The sequence below is a fragment of the Hylaeus volcanicus genome, chromosome 4, assembly GCF_026283585.1.
Source record: "Hylaeus volcanicus isolate JK05 chromosome 4, UHH_iyHylVolc1.0_haploid, whole genome shotgun sequence".
Lineage (NCBI taxonomy): Eukaryota > Metazoa > Arthropoda > Insecta > Hymenoptera > Colletidae > Hylaeus > Hylaeus volcanicus.
Window position 1 is genome coordinate 11,055,175 of NC_071979.1, and position 19,365 is coordinate 11,074,539.

The 19,365-nt window shown below is 43.5% G+C and overlaps 1 protein-coding gene across 9 annotated transcripts; it reads right to left on the reverse strand.

Moving 5' to 3' along the window:
• Positions 1 to 108: 108 nt before the first annotated feature.
• LOC128875870 (dmX-like protein 2) lies at positions 109 to 19,191 on the reverse strand. 9 transcript variants are annotated; one of them, XM_054121824.1, is made up of 41 exons: positions 18,940 to 19,191; positions 18,308 to 18,505; positions 18,075 to 18,228; positions 17,864 to 17,944; positions 17,208 to 17,420; positions 16,983 to 17,115; positions 16,660 to 16,857; positions 16,392 to 16,573; positions 16,071 to 16,283; positions 15,820 to 15,973; positions 15,384 to 15,748; positions 14,977 to 15,272; positions 14,618 to 14,830; positions 14,210 to 14,500; positions 13,980 to 14,126; positions 13,598 to 13,856; positions 13,259 to 13,503; positions 12,938 to 13,154; positions 12,505 to 12,867; positions 10,110 to 12,383; positions 9,718 to 10,032; positions 9,544 to 9,645; positions 9,310 to 9,462; positions 8,991 to 9,224; positions 8,765 to 8,908; positions 8,451 to 8,683; positions 8,189 to 8,370; positions 7,730 to 8,096; positions 7,401 to 7,640; positions 7,036 to 7,288; positions 6,736 to 6,940; positions 6,362 to 6,632; positions 6,127 to 6,300; positions 5,946 to 6,044; positions 4,838 to 4,924; positions 2,552 to 2,612; positions 2,194 to 2,402; positions 1,967 to 2,111; positions 1,688 to 1,905; positions 1,525 to 1,608; positions 109 to 1,460 (listed from the first exon to the last, which is right to left on the reverse strand). In XM_054121824.1, the coding sequence occupies exons 1-41, from the start codon at positions 19,024 to 19,026 to the stop codon at positions 1,344 to 1,346; spliced, it is 10,176 nt and encodes a 3,391-aa protein (XP_053977799.1). In that variant the 5' UTR covers positions 19,027 to 19,191; the 3' UTR covers positions 109 to 1,343. The 9 variants fall into 9 exon arrangements, with proteins under 9 accessions (XP_053977799.1, XP_053977798.1, XP_053977797.1 ...); XM_054121823.1 differs by having other exon boundaries at positions 109 to 1,472; XM_054121822.1 differs by having other exon boundaries at positions 7,401 to 7,655.
• Positions 19,192 to 19,365: the final 174 nt, after the last annotated feature.

The following is a 19,365-nucleotide window of genomic DNA, read 5'->3' on the forward strand; positions in this document are numbered from 1 at the left end:
GGTGTACCAGAAACGTAACAATTTCAACTATTATTATCGAACGAAACCTGTTTCCTGATTACCGAAATTTCTTTCAATTTGCGGGAAATTAGTTTGGTAAAAAATAAATGCGTTTCATTTCATCTGTATTTTCATTGCGTCAATTTACATGTCGATCGAACGCTATATCATGTAATATTTATTTGCGTTAAACATTCCCTTACACAATAAAAGCTCTTAAAAATTTATTTCGTCGCAATGCTAGCAATACGTATACAAGTGTACTTTGCGACGAAAAGTTAACTACATAATACTAGATGCGAATGTAAAAGCAAGACGATACATGTTCAACACTCGCCGTTAATAATTTCACTACCTTTGGCGTATATTCAAATTTACACGTGTTTGTAATATAGAAATGTACATTCTACAAGGAAACAACTAGTAGCATGGCGTTAAGATGTCTTTCGAGTTGCAATAGGGATAAAAATAAATATGTAACAAGTTGGAAAGTAATTAATTGTAACTGGACCTGTATATATACACGTAAACACGGTTGAGATAAAAAGTAAATGATACGGTAATGTATTACGAGCAAAAACAAGTAAATGATCAAAGAGCAAAATAAATTTCTGTCGATCCTGTCGATTGTCGGAACGACTAAACGGTGAATCATTTGAAGCAACGACGTTCAACGTAAGCTCCGTATTTTAAGGAGCTTGTATCGTTTTGTCCCGGTAAAGCGTTAGTATGATACAGACAAAGTGTAAGTCGATGGCGCGTGCCCGTAGTATACAATAGATAAACGAGCTACGGAGACGGGGACAGGGACGAGAACGGAGAAGAAAAGTAGCGTGTCGAGTTCGCGGTAGATCGAGATCGGTAGCACCGATTTGAACGATTGTTCGTTTGTTTGCAACAGCGTTGAATGTATTTTATGTACAACATAAATGTCGGAGTTTAGGTCGCGTAGGAAGCTTTTATTTCACCGTATCCATTACACCACAGAGACAGAAAGGTTGACTGACGGTCGCGTGTCGTATTACATGCGGGAACCTCGTACGCGTACAGCCGCGGCGCGTACAGGGGAAGTGGACTGGATACCATCCCCAAATGATATTTTGGTAAATGTTTTTCCACTTGGGAAGAATCGAACGAAGAATTTGAGCAAACAAATAAACGAAATTTGTCCACGGTGATAATTTAGCAAACGAGATAGTCGTTTGTCGTAGAATCTCGTACAATGAATATTTACGAGAATAATAAATAGGTATTGGTATATCGAATAGCGTTTAGATCGGTGGTCGAACGAACGCGCAGCTTTAGACGTTTTGCGTATAAGAGATTAGCATGTTTTCGTTATTCTAATATAAAGTGTGTACAACGCAATCGCGTTCCGGCAATTGACGAACTTTCATCGATCCGTCTGCACCGCAAGAAAATAAACGGCCCGCGGAATCGACGTGCAACTGCGTCACACCCTGAAAAACATTCTTGACGTTATTATTCACAGAAATACATGTCGATTAAATCGAACCAACTTACTTGTCCGATGTTCTTGAAAAAGCTAGATCGTGGATGTTCTCCAGGAAATGAATAAAGCAGAGAATGGACGGTTAATCCCCATATCTGTAGAGAATGTAACATTCGATACATGTATGTCTAACTATGAGTTGTACTTGCGTATTTGTAGATTTAATCGCGTTACCTTGATATCACCGTCTCCTGCTCCACTGACGAAAAATTCTTCGTGCGGATCGAGAGCTAAACACTTGATAGCCGATTCGTGAGCTTGAAAGCGATGTCGTTGTTGTCGCTGTCGAACGTCGAATATGTTAATGTCCCCTTTCTTTCCTCCGCTAATCAAAAGGTGATGCTGAGGGGCGAGGATCAACGAGCTGGCTCCTTGCTCGTGACACGTAAACCCTAAAGGTAAGGACAAGGATCAGCTTCTCGCATCGCGACTCTGTTGCTTTTAGTTTCGTACCTTGTATCAAAGACTTGTTTTGCGGAAGCAGAGTATCCCAAAGGGCAACGTTACGTCCTTCGGAACCATGGCCAGCAGTTGCTATTAAACTGCACGCTCCAAGGAAGACAAAGTCTGCGGTCACCTTACTGTGACATTGATAATTCTGGGAAAAGAACCAAGTCGCAGCATTTTACGCAAATGGACGAAACGAAACGATACGAAACGATATTAGAAGAAATTCTTACGAAGAAAGGTCGCGCTGTTCCTTCTCTGCATGCTACTTGAAACAAACTGAGATGCCCATCGGAATCGGCGACACCAAACTTATTTCCGTGCTGCGAGAAACGGACGCGAGTCACTTTTGCAAATGTTCCTGGCTGTCTAGGAGTCGCTACAGCCGTCTGATGTCCCCATTCCCAAAGCGATACCGAGCCATCTTGAGAACCGGTCAAGTCTGCGATCAGGTCGCCAAGCGTTGTCCGCGATAGTCACCGTATCCGGAAAAAACATTCGTCCGTGTAATTTCAATCGAGTATGCGCGATACGATATCGATGCAATTCGTTCGAGACTATACTAGACTGATTTAAAAGTACTATGCTTACATAATGGTAAAAGTGGGTGGGACGAAATCCTTCTTATACCGTCGATTTTATGCTTCAAAATCTGTTGAAGAAAAATTTATGTATTCGACATTATATCCGGGTTAAGTGATCGACGCTGACTACCTCGGTTTTCCGCAAACAATTCGTACATATATATATATACAGTATACAGGGTGTCCCAAAAGTCGGGGAGGAGCCGGAAATGGGGGGTAGCTGAGACGATTCTGAACAACAATTTCCTTTGCAAAAATGTCGGATGGGGCTTCGTTAAAGAGATATTAAGCGAAAACCCCGACCAATCAGAGCGCGCGTAGACCGTTTGAGCGGCCGCGGTAGCGAAGGCTTACGCGCTGGCGGCCGCGCTTGTACGCGAACAAGTAACTCGACGTGCATTGAAGGACATTGACGCTGCCGCTTAGCGCGTAGCCTTTGCTACCGCATGCCGCCGCTCGAGCGGACTACGCGCGCTCTGATTGGTCGGGGTTTTCGGTTAATATCTCCTTAACGAAGCCCCATCCGACATTTTTGCAAAGGAAATTGTTGTTCAGAATCGTCTCAGCTACCCCCCGTTTCCGGCTCCTCCCCGACTTTTGGGACACCCTGTATATAGTAAACGTTTCATAGAGAAATTAACGTAACTCTGCAAGCGTACGTTAGCGTACGCATATCAAGACTGACAAATGGAACAAGTAAACCAAACAGAGATAAAGAAGAACGAGCAACGATCTACATACGTTCAACACATACGATACATACACTTATTATTATCTAATGTAAAACACGATCGGCCGGACTTAAAGTTTGAAAAACGCATGCTATCAACTTTCTCGGTGCTTTTTTCTTGTTTCAAAGCCTAGGACCATACGATCCCTTTTCGTACGTACATCGATAGATCGATCAAACGAAACGTCCAACGAAATCATTACGTTTGTTTCGCGTACAGTTTGCTTTGTTCGTTTTTTACTACTCTTTGCTTCTGGTTTAATTCGATTTAACGACGTACGTATCGTATCTCTCTTCGCAGAGACGCTCGTCTAGTCCGGTCTAACGGTCGAGGCGAAAGCTATCTCCACGAACCATCAGGATCCACTAGAATCTAAAAATGATACAGCTAGTAGACCCCGAATTCCGGGATTCCCATGAAATCCCTTCGAGATTTGTTTAAGACGTGGTCCGAGGACAAGCAAAATAGCGCTAAACACTACGGACGACATTCAACACGAGACAACGTTCAAAAGGCAGAAAATGCTCGATGAAGTATTTCTGTACATCAAAGAAATACGATTGATGTACGGATAAGTAAGAAACGTTAATCGAGCATGCAGCGTGACATGAGAGAAAAATTTGCGAATTCGTTGTCGTTGTCGATCCTATTCGTAATCGTAATTTGTGTAGCATCGATCAACTTTATTGCATCGAACAAATTTCGCCTCGGAAAAGATGAAAGCTACGTCGAAAAGAAAGAAACTTTTTCGTAAAGTTTTCAACCAAAACAAAGTACAAAACTTGATTACGTTTTTTTTCTTTCATTGTTTTTCGAAACAGTCGACAGCTAACGGAAAAAGATTAAAATACTGCCAACTATATGTATAACAATGATAATGATAATGATTATGATCGTTGTTATTATCATTAATAATAACGGCAGATAACGGCAAACGCAAATACATTCCGTAATCGTTAAGTCTCGAGACGGTTTTAGCGACAGTTGATGTTTCATCAAAATTCGTTTCTATTGGTTCTATTCGATATGTAGTTACATTGTCGTTACATTCTGTTACTATTAATCCTATAACACGAACCGGTCGCTCGTTCGTAAGATTCGTAAGCGATAGTTCGCGTTACCTATTATACAATATGGACAATCCATGTAAAACGTAAAATGTATTTACGTATAGATTTACGTTCCGGTCGAAACAAACACCATTTCGAATCGCAAACAGTCAAGATTGCTCGCTGTTCGCTTAAATCTTAAATGAAACCGTTCGAGTCGAATCGTAGATTGCATAATTTGTTGATCGCCAAACAGCATCGTTTCGTTCGAACGAGCCGGTTCCTGTGTTTTGTTCCGGTAAAGTAGTAACGATAGAACCCAATAATGCGAGAGAAAATTAGCTCGATAGTTTACGTTTACGCTTACGATATTACGAACTGGAGCGTGTATACGGTTAACGATTGAAAGAAAAAGAAAGGCGAAAAATAAAGAGAGAACCGTAAATGAAAGTAAACTGGCACTAGGATACTAGGATATTATGCAGGCTAGGGTCTTTTAGATGTTAATCTCACCGGTTGCAACAAGTGTTTGCTCCTATCGGCAACAAACTGACAGAAACGCAGGTCGTGGGAGCCAGGAAAAGCAGGCATCCCCTTCATCTGAGCGAGCGAACGAGCCACCAGGTCAGTGACGTCGATCAGACGCGAACCAAGTTAGACGTTCGTTAGGCAAGCATTGAACAAGGAACATGTCCGTCACCAGTTGTGCTACTTTTACTCGACCCGGTGCGATGGCTATTCGATGATATCGTTGTATCCACGACTATCGAGGCTTCCCTCCCGCGATCATTTCTACTATCGTTACTCTCCATCCCCACCGAGCTTCAAACGGTTATCGAACAATTTCGACGATATTTTTTTTACCTTGACCTTGTTCGTTTTCGCTAACCTTTCCCCATGCTACGATACATCGCAAGAAACAAGCCTCGAAGTAGCCGCGCGTATCTTAACAGGTGCATTCTAAAGTGCAAACTTGTTTACATGGCATGCAACGGCCGATTCCATCGAACCTCTTTCAAAAAGAGTACCTACTTACATCGATACATGACTTATCCACGTGTACTGCTAATTCCAGTTTGTCGCTTTTTTGGTTTTCGCCTCGCGACACGTACCGTACGTACATATCTACGTAGCTTTGTTTTTGTAAACTAAACGTTATTCATCGTGACCGAGACCGTGACCGTGACCGTCGTCGTCGTCGTCGTCAACTATCGGGAATAGGAATGAAATCGCCCATCGAAAAGTTACAACCTGTCTATACGATCGTTCTTTAACCCAAACATTCCTGAAGTACTGTGCGTAACGTAATGAGATTTTAGAGCATTTTGTAAGTATGTATATATACATATATGTATAAATATGTACACACAGACACACACACACACGCGCACGCACAGAGAAAAACAACATATCCGAAATGGGTGAAATATCAGAAACATCTGGGTTAGGCCGAAGCAAGGAGACGAGACGAGACGAGACGAGACGAGACGAGACAAGACGAGACGAGATGTAAAAGTGTAAATTTTCAAGTAGACAAAAAGACACGATGGTACAGTGCTCGATATTTGTATGCGCGAGTCACGTTTATCGGATGCGATGGATCATCTCGAGGGAGACTTACCACGCTAGCTCCGCGTCCGCTTTGGCTCGCGATACCCGACTGCGGCTGAGGACTGTTCGTCTGCGGACTTTGAGCGAGCAACGGTCGATCCGCTGCCGTCTATATGTGTATAGAAAGAGAAAAGAGAATCGATATCGATAGAGGAAAGACACAGATGCGATTATGATTCGCGTATGCTTGCCTGTATCACTAAGAAACTGGTAGGTTGCACGGGTTCCGGTTCCGGTTGCTTGTTCAAATTAATCAGGTCGAACTCGCATTCGTCTTCCAACCAAGATGGAAGTTCCAGCAGCAACGATATATTCATTTCTTGTACTTCTCGAGGAGTGGCTAATGCCATCAAACCTGGGTTCACCTGGATCACCGATAGCTAATGTTACAACGTACCACCGTAGAAAAAGAATATTTGGCCAAACCTGATTTAAACAGAAGGCACTGATGCTGTCTTGTTCCTTGTGAATAATTCGGACTGGTTCGGGTAAGCTGGTGGTTCCGCTATCGCTACCCTTGTCTTCCGCAGTTGTCCCGCGGTTCAAGTTGTCGATCGCGGTTTGATTGCTTTCCAATATCGACGACAAGGATCTTCGTTTCCCAAATACGGCTCTAATAAATATATCCTGGACCGATTCTTGTCTAACCAGATAACACCAGAGTCGATTAGCTGGAGCCGCAGACGCCAATCGGGTACTGAAAGCAACGAGAACAATGTTCAACGATCGAATAATCGTATGCGTTCCAGTCAAATTCGAATCTATTCTCCCGTCGATTGCCATTTCGTCGTTTGTCTTACTTGAACGGTGTGTTGCCTTTCTCGACCAAAGATCGATATTTGTGAATCGCTGGTTTTCCCGGTGTGGGCGTGGGATCCGGTGCGCAACCGGGAATGTAATTGATCGGTGGTGGTCCCCTACCGTCCAATTCTTCTCGCAACGTTTCTTGCCATTGCGCTACGACGGCTAACGTACCGTGAATCAACGGACTACTTACCGGTAGTTCTAAAAAAAAAATATCATTCGTTGCGTGAAATCAGAAAATACGGATCGCAACACCTTCTCTCGTCATCTCACGCGAAACCATTTCAACGATATACCTTGCATCTCTATACCAGCCACGTTTAAGAAATCCTGGAGCTGTTGTTGTAATATCTTCACTATAGCCAATCTCATCACGCACCAACTGTACGAATTTGGATTCGTGTGCTCCGTGTTGTCCTTTGGTTTACTCTTTGGTTTCGAATTGGTGTCAAACACATCTTCCTCGTCCTCGGAAGAATCGAGATCCGACACCGCAGAGTCCGATGAATCGTAATCGATTTCATCCGCGTATTCGCTGTCGATGTGAGGCTATCACGGCGAACAAAAAATAAACAAGGAAAAACATAAAAACAAGCGATGTACCGTTCAAGAGCGTCCGAGAGCTTCTATACATGTATACATGTATGTATATATAGCTTACCTTGATTAAAAAATACGAGATCATGCTCATTTGAGGCGACACGAATTGTTCTCTGTACGTGGGTTTGTCCTCTTTCATGTTTGGTTGTTGAACGGTAAACTGTCCCAATAATTTCATATTTAGTTTTACACGCTGTTTGGTCAACGACGTCATAGTGTTCCATACAGCTCCTGCGGTGGTTTGCGCTTCGCTGGGACCACCATCCGCCCTCTCCATCGACCCTGATCCGCCGCTACCAACCTGAACAATCGAAATCTACTATTCGCTTACACGTCGTTTGGATTCAAAATCGAGCGTACCAATCAAACGGAACGAGAGGAACAGCATACCTGACTGCTTGTGCTCGCGACGCGCAGTAATTTCTTCACTCCGCCTCCGAATAGGCAAGACCAAGTGCTGTTATCGAAACATTGACCTACGAGTCTGTAAAGAATATGACTATCGCAGCTCCAAAGAGCGTAGACGAATAAGCTCATGTAGGTGGCCACGAAAGATTCGCAAAGTAGAATGTTTAGTTTCGGTGTGTCTTCATCTTTCTCGCGAGCCAACAATGCCCGCAAATTGGTCACGCCGGGCCATTTCGAGGGAGTTGTGGTAATGCATACGCCATCGTCCGTCGAGTACCTCCGATGGTGTCGATTCGAGGCTACAAGATGCCCACCGGAAAATGTTTCTATTTCGGCAACCGCTGGAAAACTGTTGAAGAGGCAAAGTCGATCCGTCGGGTCAATCGTAAAATAATTGTAATTGTTCGCGTTTAAATAACGATAGATTTATACAGCCCTTACCTGTCCGGTTGTTGATGTTTCGTGACAAAAGTGTCGGAATCGCACAGCGACTGATAAATGCAAGCGCTCAGAGCCACTGCTAAATCTCTCATTATAAATACTTCGCAATAGTGCGTGCTTCTCGTCGGCATGGGTGGCTTGCGCAATTCCACCAAAGTTTGAAGCATATCGTGGGCGAGGGACTAAACAAATGTCAATGTTTCGTTTAGCTGATACGTAGAAAGAAAAGAATCAGAGCTGGAAATTAGAGAGCTGCGCGAACCTGCAAGTGTCTGACAGGATCCGCTACAACGGTTTTGTTACATGCTACGCTGGCGCTTAGAAGAGGAAGCGTCGTTGGGAATGGAAGAGGACTGAGTAACTGCTGCTGCGTCTTTTCCTGCTGCAACTCTTGCAATAAAAGGACGAGTTCCATTCTTACGGACGCCAAACCGCCACCCGATGCCCCGTGTAACGAACAATAAGACAATAACGTTCGCAGTAAGGTTTCGTTTGCTGAAAACAAACACCGTGCGTACAATTTAAGACGGCAAGTAAACCCGAGTCGGATATATCAGCCAACCGATGCTTTCATACCTTTCAACCATTTCTTTCTTCGAACGGCTCTTTGTACTTTAGCTTCAAAGTCTAATTTCTCGGCAACTAATATCTCGTGTAACGTTGGCTGTTCGCCAGGCCTGATGCACGGTTGCACGTCATCCACCATACCACCAGTCTCGTCTGAAACAAATGCTCGGTATCGCGTCGAATCGAACAGAGGAAAGGTGCGAGTCGCGTGTCGTAACATCATTTTTACCCTTACATTCGGAAACATTGTTTGCTTCTCCGTCTGAATTTATGCTGTAACTACAAAGCTGTCTAAGAGCGTCCACTTCGCGTTCAAGCCACACGTACAGCTGGTACCGAAGTTGTCCTCCGTCCACTTCGAAACCCGTCGCCAACGTCGATAACTCTTCCATAAGAATTTTTAAACAAGCCACAAATTTCAATTGTTGCGCCATGATGTCCAGTTGTCCGGACGATTTATCGTTTTTCTCTGCGAATCATCAAACACGAATGAGATTTTCTATAAATTTCGGAAACTATCGACTTAATTTGCCGAGAGTTGCGATGGCTCTCACCATCTTTTTCCGACGATTTTGAATCCTTTCTATCCAACTTCATGCTCATAGGTGGACTGTCGTTGTCATCGTTTTCGACTGCATCGTCGTCCCAGTTTAGCACCAACTCTTCGTCGCTTTTACGTGACGCTGGTTCAGACCAATCGACGATACCTTGACAACACGATAGATAGATAGATAGATAGATTGATTGATTGATTAAACATCTGTTTAGGTAAAGAAAAATGTCGGTACCTTCGTCTTGGTTGGTTTTTTTCGAATCGTTGTCCCAACTAATGATACCCGTGTCTATTTGATAGTCTTGCGTTCTGATCTTGCTCGGGCTGTTCAACAGACCTTGGACAAAATAATCGCGTATAAGATTACTTTGAGAAAGCTGTCGACGTTGATACAAATCGCGATACGTACTGGGTGAATCTTCGCAATTGGTCTCCATTACTTTGGTGGGCAGCTTCGAAAGAACTTCGAGAGCAAGAGCAGGACATCCTGCCTTAAAGTGGGCGTGCGCAGTCGTAAAATAGAGTTGTCTTTCCAAAGGAGTGATACTATCCTCCAAAGTTAATTGTTTGTCAGGCTGCGATTTGGTCTCCGTGCCGTAACTGAATCCGGAAATAACTACCGAATGACCCTTTTTCTTTTCTTGGGCGGTAGACGCAATGTACTGTCTGATCAGCAACGGATGTGTCCGAAGGTAAACGTAAAAGTTGAAAACGTTTGGATTTGCTGAAATAAATGAAATAAATTGTTTAAATAGTTAGAGTATAGATATAGTAGGGAGAAGATATATCCGGTTGACAGACCTGTCGTGCCTTCGGGTTTGTCGGATTCGTCGTTGTATTGCGGATGCAAAGTCCCGACGTTCGTCAAGAGCAAAGTGTTGAGCGATCCGGCGTAATCTTTGAGAATCCACAGGGCCATGCTACGCAAGAATGGATCCGGATGCGCCTTGTTCATATCCTGATTTTGACCATCCTTGTCGCAGCCTAAAATTTCCTCGTAGAGCAATCTCCTCATGTGTGGAGAGGTGGTATCGTCCTCGTAAAGTCTAGCGATTACCATTGCCAGCTGGATGTCGTTCAGTTTGTTCAAACACACGTCGATGGCATCTTTGAGGGCAGACGCCAATAGGAAGAAGGCTGCGGCGTGCTCGAATCGCTGCTTGCCGAGTAGAGCGAACGCATTCTTTAAGGCTGCTTTCCTCCAACGATCCTCCGTAAAGTTGTTCGCAAAGAAAGAGGTCATTCGGTCGTCCCTCTTGTTTCGAAACAAACCCCAAACGAGATTTTTCTTCTTCATCGCGAGATAATAGAGCGCAGCGTCGAGAGGGTCTTGGTTTAGTTGATAGGCCGCTTTCGCGATCTTTTCGACGCATCTTTTCAAGACGGTGTTGCTTCGGATCCACCACGCTACGCCGAGCTCCTTCAGTATGCTCCACTTTGGTTGACCTTTCGCGTACGATGGTATCAAGCCGAGCAGCTCTTCCTCGGATTCGGAATGAAACGCCCATACGAGATTGTTCGAAGATATACCTTGCTTCTGGAATTGCGCTCTCTGAGCCAGTGGCAGGCAACGAATCAGATAATTGTAATGTTTCATGGCCAGCAAGAACCGAAGCCCGCAATCGTCCAACGAATCCATCGATACGGTTTCTCCGTCAGGGATGCCGGTCAAGTTTTCTTTCGCGATCGCATTCTTGGCGGCGTCTATCGCGAATCGTTCCGCGAAATCGACGTTGCAAGTGGAGACGGTGTCGGCCAAGGCGAGCAAATGCATCTGATCGAGGCTCGAAAGTCCGGGTAAATGGATGTGGGTGAGCAATCGCGAGAGTAATCTACCTTGTCTCGGTCCGAAATGAGATATTCCCTGTCGTTCCGGGACCGAGGAACGTCTATCCTTTTGCCTCGAGCAATCGTAATCTTCTTCTAGCATATCGTCCAACGACTCGCCTTCGTCCAAATTATTGTCGAACAGTTCGTTGTAGTCCTGCTTGTCCTCGGTCTTGTGCTGGTGCGGGAGATTCGTTTCTTTATCGGCAATTAATAAGGTCCAAAGCGGCAACGGAGATATCGACGTTATCTCCGCGTAATCCAACGTGAGTTCTTCCGGTATTTGGGTGGTCGAGCCTCTCGGCTCGAGCGGCGAGTTCGCGCCCACGTAACTGACCGACATCGTTCTCGAACGCGACCATCCACCGGCTCCGCCGCCGCGCTGCTTCATCAAGCTCTCGTCGTCCGCCCTCAACGGGCAAGAGGTTCCTATGCACCTAACCAAGTGTGCCAATATCGCCTTTACCCATCGTATTTTACCCGAATTTAGCAATTCCATCAGTTGCTTCGGATGATATTGAGGTAAAACGGGACAAGCTATCCTCGAAGCTTCGAAAAGCCCGTAATCCGGCATATAGTCGAAATTCAAATTTTCGTTTTGCATTCCTCGTTTCTTTTTCGCGTCGAGCATCGTCAAGTTGATGCTACTCACGCGAGAAAGGTGGGGCATGGAAGAAACGTTCGCCAGTCGCCTTTGCGACGTTTCGTGCGCCAACGTTCGCAGGTCTTCGTCTCGCAAGTTTCGACTCGCTTGAAATTCGTCCGATTCTTGGTGCTGCAAATTCGAGTGAAAACAATCCTGCTTCGGATTCGGTTTCCACTGCGAGTAAACGTGCATCTCTGAATCCATGCCGACCACTAAAATACCGTCCCTAACCCAAGATATTTGCATGGGCAACGGAGGCAGACCGTCCGCCGTAGTTAATTCGATCTTTCGTAGTTTCATCCAACGAATTTCGTCGACGAATTGTGGCTGTGCCAACGACGAAGCTTTCCGTAATATCGGTCGATTATTGCTCTGCGATTCCTTCATCGCTTTCATATTGGCCTGCGCGAGGTCCGAGCATACCGGCGTGAAAAGCATAATCTTCGATCCAACGGCGACGGTCAATATGTGCGAACCATCCTCCTTGGACACCCAGTCCAGTTGAACCAAATGTTTCTGTGTAAGCGGGCAAGTGTTGCCATTCTCTATGATCGACTTGCGCAATGACTGAAGCGTGCTGAACGACGGAACGGCCAACAACCCTATAAAAAAACCGCAAACACGTCATTCCTTTACCGTATCTCGTTCTTTCCTTATTAATAATAAGATAAACTAATCCTAACAAACGATAACCATATAACAACACTCTTCGCCACTCCTTACCTGCATTCGACTTTGCGCTTTCCCCGTTCTCTCCGTTTCTCGGGGATCTTACGTCTTCGTGGCTCAGAGTTTGCAACACTTGAGTCAGCCTCTGCTTTTTTTGCAAAAATCTGCTATCGTAAAGATAACTCAGGTCTAAATGCTGATCTACCGGGATCCTCGGCAAGTGTATGTTCTTTAAATGTATAGTGTCTTCTAAAATCCATTCGCTTCCACCGGTGCTTTCGCATTCGTATATCGCGACGCAGAGATTCACGTATCGCGAATCGGGATCGCTTTTCGTTGGTCGGGTGAACGATTTCCCGTACTTGTACGCGCATGCGATACGTCCGCTGTACGCTGCGCTGATATTCAACGGTTGTCCTGAAACGGTTCTCCACAATTAACACGGTCGCGAGCGTTAAAAATCAAATCATCACCGTCGATTGATTACCTGTAATGTCGATAGTCGATTCCTGATCCTTCCGGGTCATATCCCATTCGCACCATTCGTAACGAAGCTTGTCGTCTGGTTCACCCTTGGTCACTTTACATTTCCAGAAGCGTATCGTGCTATCGCTGCACGCTGTCACTATAATGTATGGCGCGAAACAAGCAGGATATATGGAGGAGCTGCTCAAATGTCCAGCAGCTGGTGCCGCGTGTACCACCTGCGCAAACAATAACCATGTTTCTTCTTCTTCTCGGACACGACCACGACAAATACAACGAAGCAAAACAAAGGAAACGGGTAAAGAGTAAATGTAGCGCGAACCTCGACTCCATCCGGTAACGGTAGCTCTTGAGTACAAGCTTTCGTGGTTGTAATGAGAACGTGGCTACTTTGAGGCCGTCTTTGGAAAAACGTGTCAAACTCGCCTTGACTATCGCGGCGAGTCTGACTCGCTCTACGAGATCTTCTACCTTCTGGATGATTGTATCGTCCGGGTGTACCGCCCTCCTCCTCTTCGTCTTGTACCAAATGAGAATCTGGAACGTACATCATCGATCCCGACAATCCTGCCAAGTTTTCAACAACAAACAGATATTAATGATATTACATATTAATGAAGGGAAATTTTAACGGTCGTTCGGTAATTGTTAATCGGTATACCGGTAGTCTCAGGCTGAGAGGCTATAACCAACCGCCACATGTGTACCGTGGTGCCCTGTTGCGTTCTTTCTAAAACAACTATATAGAATGGTTCCTCGAATATCGCAGACTGCTGTAAATCTACCATCGCGTCCAAGGTGGACTCCATTAAACCTAAATCGTTTGCCGATGTATCGACACCAGTTTGCTTTTCGTCGTTTCTGTCTCCGGTGATTAATTGCTCTTGAAATACGTGCAGAAACTGCGTGTTCTGCCAGTCCTGCGTTTAGGAAAATCATTTCTCTCGATTAATTCGGAATTAAACGCGATCCCAGCTAATCGTTTATCGATCGATTAGCACTTTTAAATCTTCTCCGTCGACTCCTTCTCTTAATTAACTCACATGCGTAGCATCAGCAATAGCGTCCAACTGTATCACGCAACCTGGTCTCGCCGTTGATTGTTGCGATACTATCTTAATCGTATCGTGAATCGAATGTCTGATACCATCGTCCGACGATACGTCCGTCGATAAACTCGCCATTGAATCCTGTTGCATAGAAATTGTTGTTAAACAGACCCCGATATACGATACAAACGAACGATTTTCGTTAGATTTCTACCGGCGCTTACCATCATTCTACTTCGTCTTTCGCTGCTCGATACTTCCGCCAACAATGTTCTAGCATCGATAACAGCTTGATAAACTCTTAAACATTCGCCGTCGCTGGCAACGAAACAGGCGCTCGGAGAATTCGATAAATTACCTAAGGTAGTACTTGGCAATAAAGTTGGAATCCAAGCCACGTTACTAAACGCTGAGATTTCCGGGGAATTGATACGCGCCAATTCGGAAACTCCACCGCTCTTCGATAACGGTCCGACCGGGTCTACGCGCCAAAGTATCAATTCGCTGCAAAACCCCTGAAATCGCGTCCAATAACTTCAACGCTTGACCAATTAATTACTCCAAGTGATGCAACAATTCGAAATTATAGAGATCGCCACGAATTATTCGAACGGATTTCACTCTTTACTTACTGTCGAAGAAACATCTTTCAACGTCGCTTTACCGCCACCTAATTTGTTATTCAAGTTTTCGTTCGAATCAGTCTCCTGACATTGCGATCCGGAACATTCTGGTATATTGTGATGCGATGTCGTCACCAGCAAAGGCAAAACCGGATGACAAGTAATATCGTTTACGCGAAACCGATGTCCCGAAGCTCTTGATGCGTGTCCGATACTTAATACCTGTACAGTCGATCGATAAACCGATTAAACAGTTTTTACTCGTGTACTCATTTGCATCGTACGAAACAAGAGACAGATAATGATACAAGTTATCTCTAACGATAAGGATTAATATTTACTCGCTTCGTCGGCAACTTTTTTTTTACCTGGGAAAATTTTGTTCTATCGGCAAACGTCAATTGCCACAAGTTCAACGTTCCATTCGAGTGCTTCGATACCATCGAGACAATTGGACTTGGATGAGCCAATAAATCGTTGACCATTTCTTGGTTCGTTTTCCCACATTCCACATGACCGTTCCTTTCTTTTACCGCAACGCTCTGACTCTGATCGGCCGAGTTTTCGATGGTTTTTAACAGCTCCTGACCCGTTCTCGACGTTAACGTAGACTGTTCTTCGTCTTGTTCGATCAAACTCGGTAATGGCGTGGCAGTTTCAGCAGCTACGTCGCGATAACAACAACAACAACAACAACAACAACAAGGTTGTACTTTTAATTCTAATTTCTTTCAATACGACCCAATACGATACACGATATATGGAAAATGCTTACCATCATTCGAAGATTTCGTCGATGATTTTGCCACTTCGCGAATATTCAACAAAGGACCACCAGTGTTGTGAGAATACATCGATACGCTGTGACTCATAGTGGAAGCGTCTCCAAGGGGAAAAGCATTCGGAATTCGTGTTGAAAATGAAATTTGCGCTTGTCGAAACGATCCCGGATGATATTCGTCCAACCATTCGACGTGCCAAATTAAAAAACTTCCATCTATCGGATGAATCGAGAAAAGTAGATCCGGATTATGATGCCAATCGCGCAATAACGTTTCAATCTTTGTGTCCAAAGAATCCGGAGCATGATTTATCGAAGATGTTACGTCCGTTGCGATAGAATTAATAGATGTGGTATTACTAAAAACAACCAATTTAGAAGAATCAATTGAAAAACAACTCGTTACTCGCACCGCGAATCTATGTCGTACCTAAGACTTTGATGCGAATGTGCACTGTGCGGCAAGCTATGATGCGACGAAACTGTATGAGCCGTATGATGTTCATCGCTACTGTGATCCTCTTGGCTCATCGATCGAATCGTCCCTCCAGATTTTTGTATAGGTTGCAATCGTACTCCTTTTTCTACGATGGTACACAGTCAATTATGTAGCTAGCATAGATAGCGTTATCAAATATACATATAATATTTTACTAATTCTACGCATCAACGTTAACTCACTCGACAGGCCTTCTTCTTCGGAATCGTGATCTGCACGATCTATCTCTTGTTGATGCAATCCTTCTTCCTTTTCTACCACTTTACGAGTCAGTTCTTGTAAAATATTTTCCGCTTGCATCGTAAAGTGCATTTCTTTATTGTTTAACCAATGTAAAATAAAATTTGGTTCCCTTTCAGGATCTCCGGTAATTAGACTCGGCACCAGCGGTATATCTACGATCCGAAAAATCGGTTTTATCGCAACTCTTGCAAAAAACATGTGACACGTACGATGCGACAAGAGAACAAACAAAATATATATATTATTTATAATAAGCTTACCGGTTTCTGCATTGATGCTAGCTGCTAAATGAAAATGCATACCCGGATAGTGGCCTGCGCCTTGATAATTATTGTGAAAATCGTGCACCGAATACGTTGAAGGTAAAGTTGGTAATGTTGGAGCTGTGGCGTGACCTGCCTGATGTTGTTGTTTAGCGTGTCGACGAATATGGAAACACGTTCTATACGAAATATATATCGTTTAACCACAATAAACGTAAAGAGATACGACAAAATGGAACGGAATACGATATCGCATTGTACGCACTTCATGTGTTTGAGTCGCTGCATGAATCGATGCTTATGCATACTGTGATGTCGATGTTTTCCATGATGACCGTGCCTGTCGGATCCCTCAAATTGACTCATATTTGCTAATCCTTCGACCTCGGGTGGTATAGTTTCTGCCCATACTCGACAAATATTGTCTCTACACGATGTGACCAACATGTTTGAAACGGAACCTCTAAACACAGAGATACCGATAAATTAACAGAGATTTATATGTAACTATAACTTTGTTAGCAAATATATTTCATTGGTTAGATACGAAATGTTCATAATTATTATTTATTATCGTATTTTACATACTTTGGCATGTATTTGCTAGTCTTGCGCCAAGATAAATGTGTCACAGCACGAGGATGAGCGACATAAACAAAACTGTAACTGTCACTAGTCGTACATTGCGTAACGTTAGTATGATCCATTCTCGTTGAAAACACTAAATAATAATAATAATAATTTCAAACACAGATGCGTTAAAATTGTTGATAATATATCGCAACAACAGGCAAGAAATTGTTTGAACCATACATTGTTTATTCTCGAACCAAATTTTCACCAATCTATCGTTGAATCCTGTCGTCGCAAATAATGTACCATCCGGGCTGAAACTCATCAGGTGGACTGGCGTGGCTGTGCGACACTTCCAAACACAATTCCAAGCTCCTGGTTCATTTCCATTTGTCGAATCTCCAGGTAAAGGACTTTCCGCCTCCCCACCGATCGAAAAAGTAACCGTACCAGCTGCAAGTCGATTACATCGATTAACTATGCCTTCTTCGTTAGATTTGAAGAATCGGGTAGGTACACGTACACGCAATAAGTTTTTCCTTTACTTCGCACACTAATAATGCTGTTCTAATAAAAGAATTGGTTTCTTCAAACAAACAACATCATCCGTAGGATCTTATTTTTCGATAGCGCATTCAAGCGTCAAAGCGATGGAATATCAGGCAACAATGCTTAGAATACATTACGCGTTAAATTGCAAAGGCCAACTCGTTCAATTAATTTTGCAGCCGAAGCATCGGAAGTTGTATATAATTATAAAAGGATGCTCGAGGTACTCGACAGCACTCGTATACTCTAAACACGCAATAGTTTCTCCAGAGCGATAAGTCTGTGCAAAATTTCAAACATAATCGATGCTTTTTACATTTTTACGCGCACATCTAAAACAAACTCACGGTCCAGAGAAACGTTCGAAGTATTTTCCTCTCTCTCTGCTACACCAGCTTCTTGCGATCGTAACATATTCACCTTCGTCACTGTACATAATTTTATTACTTCGGCTAACGACATGTATATACCGTCGTTTTAGATCGGAGTAGACAAAATGAATTGCAATACTAATCCTAAGTACGTATAGTTGGAAGAAGATTAACAGAAAAAACTTACTGTGTTCTTCTTGAAAAGGAGTAATATTTTGATGCCATAGTTGTAAAAGTTCTCCTCCGGTCAATAATCGCGTTCCTTCCAAATTCCACGACAGCGAACTGATGTTTGACTCCGTCTGTAGACTTCCAGTTTGGACCCATCTGTATTCTAATTGCTACACATAATTTAAAACAATTACGAAACTCGTAGAGTTAATTGTTAGACATAAATATAAAGTAAAATCGAATACAAACGTGAGAGCACGTGCTATGAATCAGCGGCGTAGGTTCAAATATGCAAACTTGATTTTCATATGCTGCTGCAATTTTTCCTGTATCGGTACTGCAATCCAAGCAACTAATTCTTATGTAGTTATGTACAGCTCCGGGAATTATTTGAACTCGTTCAAAGTTACTGGCGAGAATTACTATGTTGCAGCCTGCTGCGTATGCCTGAATAAAAAACACATGTATCGTGGATATAATATGTCGTAGAAGAAATTTGATATCGGAATATTGAAATTTTACGTTGCAAGTTTACGTTCGTTTCATACGAACGTAAAGTAATTAGGTATAAAAATGTTCAATTTAAAGATTTCAAATAGATATCTTGGTAACTGATAAAAAGTAGAAAAACACGATAAGGTAATAGTATTTTAATACGTTGACGTTTTGAAACATATCCAACAGACTGTGTACAATTGGAAGCGATTGGAAGAAAATCTTTCGTAGATTATCGTTGGACGAATTGTCAAAAACATCGAGGAAAAAACGTTGTTGGCGATTCGAGAGTACGATGAAAATCTGATATGCGAATAGTACGAGAAAAAGTTTTGCATCGTAAATAATCGGACCGACTATATAGTTCGGTGAGAGAAAATACTTACGGTAAAAGAAATCCCTTCGACGGAGCCGACGGCGTAACACCGATCACCCGCATTACAGGCTCCGCTTAATATTTGATGACAATTCATTTTTTTAATCAAAGATTATTTCATTCTTCGTAAATGTAATTTCTCGATCGAAAAGGTTACTCGCGTCAGCGATAGCCAACGATTATCAACAGTTTTATCGAGCTATAACGTCGAAACCAGTCGAAACGTTGCTCCAAAGTGACATATCACACGGCAGCCAGTCGTTCGATCAACAGCCATCTTTAAATGGATTCTCCCAGCCTGAGCTGACCTGAGCTGAGCGCCTGAGCTGAGCGCCTGAGCTGAGCGCCTGAGCGGCTGACACAACCACAAGACTTACGAATGGGAAATGGAGCAACGGGGTAGGGGGTCCAAGCTCACGTATTATGTAAAATAGTA

Coding starts and splice junctions, on each gene's coding strand:
- LOC128875870 (XM_054121821.1), bottom strand. CDS start 19,026: ATGAATTGTCATCAAATATTAAGCGGAGCCTGTAATGCGGGTGATCGG. Junction 6,941..7,035: donor GGCTGGTATAGAGATGCAAG/GTATATCGTTGA, acceptor TTTTTTTTTTAG/AACTACCGGTAAGTAGTCCG. Junction 1,609..1,687: donor CAGGAGACGGTGATATCAAG/GTAACGCGATTA, acceptor CATTCTCTACAG/ATATGGGGATTAACCGTCCA.